At 54.5% G+C, this 3,653-nt stretch overlaps 1 protein-coding gene across 1 annotated transcript; it reads right to left on the bottom strand.

Moving 5' to 3' along the window:
• Window positions 1–1,421: 1,421 nt before the first annotated feature.
• Window positions 1,422–3,440, bottom strand: DICSQDRAFT_84437 (tRNA-intron endonuclease catalytic domain-like protein). The gene is made up of 5 exons (XM_007364614.1): window positions 3,041–3,440; window positions 2,845–2,982; window positions 2,240–2,785; window positions 1,795–2,184; window positions 1,422–1,717 (listed from the first exon to the last, which is right to left on the bottom strand). The coding sequence occupies exons 1-4, from the start codon at window positions 3,117–3,119 to the stop codon at window positions 1,991–1,993; spliced, it is 957 nt and encodes a 318-aa protein (XP_007364676.1). The 5' UTR covers window positions 3,120–3,440; the 3' UTR covers window positions 1,422–1,717; window positions 1,795–1,990.
• Window positions 3,441–3,653: the final 213 nt, after the last annotated feature.

Genomic DNA, 3,653 nt, shown 5'->3' on the forward strand with positions numbered 1-3,653 from the left:
GTGAACTGAACTGTAGATTGGGGGTACAGAGGTCCCCTATATATACTACTGTACATCTGTGGCTACGTAGTACTATACAGTACCTTCCCAGGATGCACAGTCGCACAGAGAAGCAGTGCGTACACAGCAAAGCTGTGTGTGTACCACATGAGTAGTACAGCCTCGGTTATTGCAGTAACCGGCTGTGCCGTTCCATATCTTGTGACGGCTGTGTTAGGCAAGCTGTGTAAACCAGCGCCTGTTCAACATGGGTGTGTCCTTCTATAGCAGGATCCTCACCAATTACCTACCATTGATGTTCATTGGCGCAGTCGTAAACGTACATTGTCGGCCATACGCCCTCTACGTTATGGTAACTAATGATCCGATGCTCAGCCAGGACCGACAGTCAGTGTTCAGGCGCCCCGCAAGGTCCGGCCATTGCAGAGCATACCTGGCGATTCTCTACCAGTTTTCGCCATCCCTTTGCCATATCTCGCCAATCCGGCCGTGTAAGACGGATGCCGGACATAACTGACCATTTCTTTCGCTTTTTTGCTGATGGACCTTGAAGCCTACCTTCTTGGGGAGCAAGCGCTCCCGAGTGGATGAGGCCTATTCGTCACAATCCCGCCGCCGCGAACCTGATGAACCTATTCGTCAGCCTGAGGAGAAGCGGCAGCGTACCGGATTGTCTATAGGACCGTCCTACGCCAGGTCACTCACGCTAGGAGACATGAAGCGCATCTCGGAGTTCCTCGCCAGCCCGGCCTGGAGGGAATCCAAAATGGAAGATGTCGCTTCGACGTCTGGCCTTACGGGTTCTTACAGAGAGGAATCGTATGGTGACGGGGCATCAACAGAGGACGGGTACGCACCCAGCGTCGCATCTGGACACTTTCTCAACTCCCGCTTTGCGACCATGTAACACCCTCTACACGATCTTAGAGGTGGACGGCATCGACTCGACTTCGATCGATCGGACCTTTCTCTGGACGACTTCTGGTGGCTTCGACCAGCCCATGTTGAGAGTCGCCAATAAGAGGTATTTCGTCGACGTAGATTGAAGGCGGCAGCTTCGAAACTGGTGATATGCTCTGTCCGGCCATCCAGTACTTGCCCGCGATGGACATACTCTGACTCGACACATACGCCTCCCCCTTCGCAATTTCCGCGCGGATGAGTCTAAACCGACGTCCGAGATGGCGCAACGATACGTCCAACCGGGACAGGGTTGTCTTCTAAGCTGGAGTTGGGGATGGGAGTTGGCATTAGTTCTGTGTTCTGGTATTCAAGGGCTCAGGGAGCGCGGGTGGTGATGTGGCGACGTGCACATCTGTACGCTTGGCACTGGGACTGGTACTGTTAGCATGGTCTTCAGAGCGCGGAGTTTGGTTGTACGTGAGCGTGATGATTCTGGAGCGGGAACTTGGGGAACTTGTACTATATCTGCTCTATCCTTCTCGTGTACCGGCTTGTAGTCACCATCGTTCGCTTGTGTAGATCACTGATTATGTTGTAGGACCCGTAGTGACTAGACGTCTATTGCAGCTACCGTGTACATGTAGGAGATTTTGTCCAAGGGCGGTTGAACCATCGTTTTGAGACGAACACAGTGCAGAAGGCAGACGGTCGAAAAAATTGAATACACACCATCGTACACCGAGGTGAACGATGGTGACGCGGGAATGGTGACATATGCACCCAGGACACATGACCGAGCAATTCGATGAATGCACTTTCATTGTCATCATAGAATAGTGACGGCGCCAATGAGCAGTTCTGCAACAACCATAATGAGAGTGCTGTACTCACTAGATCGGATATACGAGCTCCCCACTCGGTGTCCAATATTTCAATCCGCACATTCGTCGTGTGCTTCTCGACCATCTCGCACTCGGCCGCCTTGGTACTACGCCGAGGAAGTATGCGGACACATGATGGAGACGTGCCAGAAACGCAGACGGAGCAAAGGTGATGAATTACGATGTGGAATAAATGCATGTCGACGTCAACCAAATCCTGACCACTCAACGGAAAAATACGTGACCTGCTCCTTATCTTCGTCCCACTCGCAGAACAGATGTGATTTCTTCGTAGCCGTCCCGAGCCGTCCGTGCGCGACGATCTCCATGGGCATCAACGTCGCCTCGGGAGACTCGACAACGGTCGCAACAAAATGCGAGTGGTAGCGCAATGGGTCTCCTGATCAAACGTTCGATGAGACCCTCGTCGATGACAACGCGCAAGTCAGACGTACCGGGATAGACCAAGAAGTCACCACCGAACTTGATACCACCACCCATGAAGCTTCCCTTTTCCCAGAGGTCTTGGTAGACCCGACACTTGGCGCGCTCGTAAGGGGTGGCGGGGTAGGTCCACACGCCAGCCTCTCGCGCTGTCTCGAGAGTATAGTATGTGGATGTGGCGGACGCATACCATACAAGCTCCGAAGAGCTTGCCGGGATGGTCACGTTGAACGTGTGCACCAGATTCTTGCTCAGAGTCGCAGGTCTGTCCTCCACCGGCGCAGACGCAGGAGACGGTAGTAGCACCTCGTCTACGGCAAGTCCTTCGGCCAGAGCCTTCGCACGGGCCGCTGCTGCTCTCTTTGCCTCCCGTTCTTGACGTTTGCGAATGGCGTCCTCCGAACTCGACAGTCTTGCCGCCTTTTCTGACTGCCTCTCTGTCTCTGCAGCAACAATCTGCTGCCTTGCAGAGGAATCTCTGACGGCGTTCCAGTGGGCGAGGGCCTCGGCAGAAGGGGGTGTGTGGGCGTTGGGGTCATCGATTAGGACGGCAAGCTCTGGACAGGGCGGTAAGAGACGGAGCACGAGAGGGTACCAATATCAGATCTCTACGCACGTCTCTCCATCAGAAGAACGACTTCTTCCGGGAGTAACACGAGCGGGAGCCCCAAGAACACATTTTGTTGCGAGAGATGGGGTAGCGTTCCGGCGAGGACGCCGCAAATATGGTGTTTCGCGCGTAGGGTGGCGACATCTATCCTTCTCTCGCTCAGCCAGCGACTCTTGCATAGTCGGATAGCTCGCGCGCGTACCTTCGACGTCCCACACATACGCCTTAAGGTTGGAGACCCGCAAGGGCACTTTGGGCTCGTGGTTAGAGTCAGAGGCCATCGCAAATACGAGGCGCCCGTCGCCCGTCGCCTCTCGTCACATGGGCGGCGTCACCCAAACTCAAGGGGTGCTCAATTCTTGTCGGTCGCTCAGTTGCTCGCGCGCCTATTGGGCGCCTGCCTAGCTGCATTCAAGGTCAGCTCAAGCGTCTGCAGTACAGCGAGCAGAGACACGCAGGCAGCGGGCGCAAAGAGATCGAAAAGATCGTCTCATGCTAGGTTTGTTAGGCCCGGGAAATCAGCCCAGCAAGTGAATGGTGACGTCGGGAGAGCTTATAAACTCGTTGACCTGGACTTATTATACACAATGCACCCAAGTCGGAAACAGAATCAGCACGACATATATATGGTTCAGGTGAGGGTGCCGCTGCAACTGGACTCAAACCTTGTGAGGCGACTCCATATCTCGAGACAAGCAACTTTATAGCTTCTGAATTGTCAAATCCTCGCGTCGCTCTCTAGTCCCAGCTCGGGGGCATCATGCGGTCGTGTTGCACCTGCTGCCTGCGTGTCTCTGCCGCTCGCTGTACTGCAG

The sequence above is a fragment of the Dichomitus squalens genome (genome assembly GCF_000275845.1).
Source record: "Dichomitus squalens LYAD-421 SS1 unplaced genomic scaffold DICSQscaffold_9, whole genome shotgun sequence".
NCBI classification, from domain to species: Eukaryota; Fungi; Basidiomycota; class Agaricomycetes; order Polyporales; family Polyporaceae; genus Dichomitus; species Dichomitus squalens.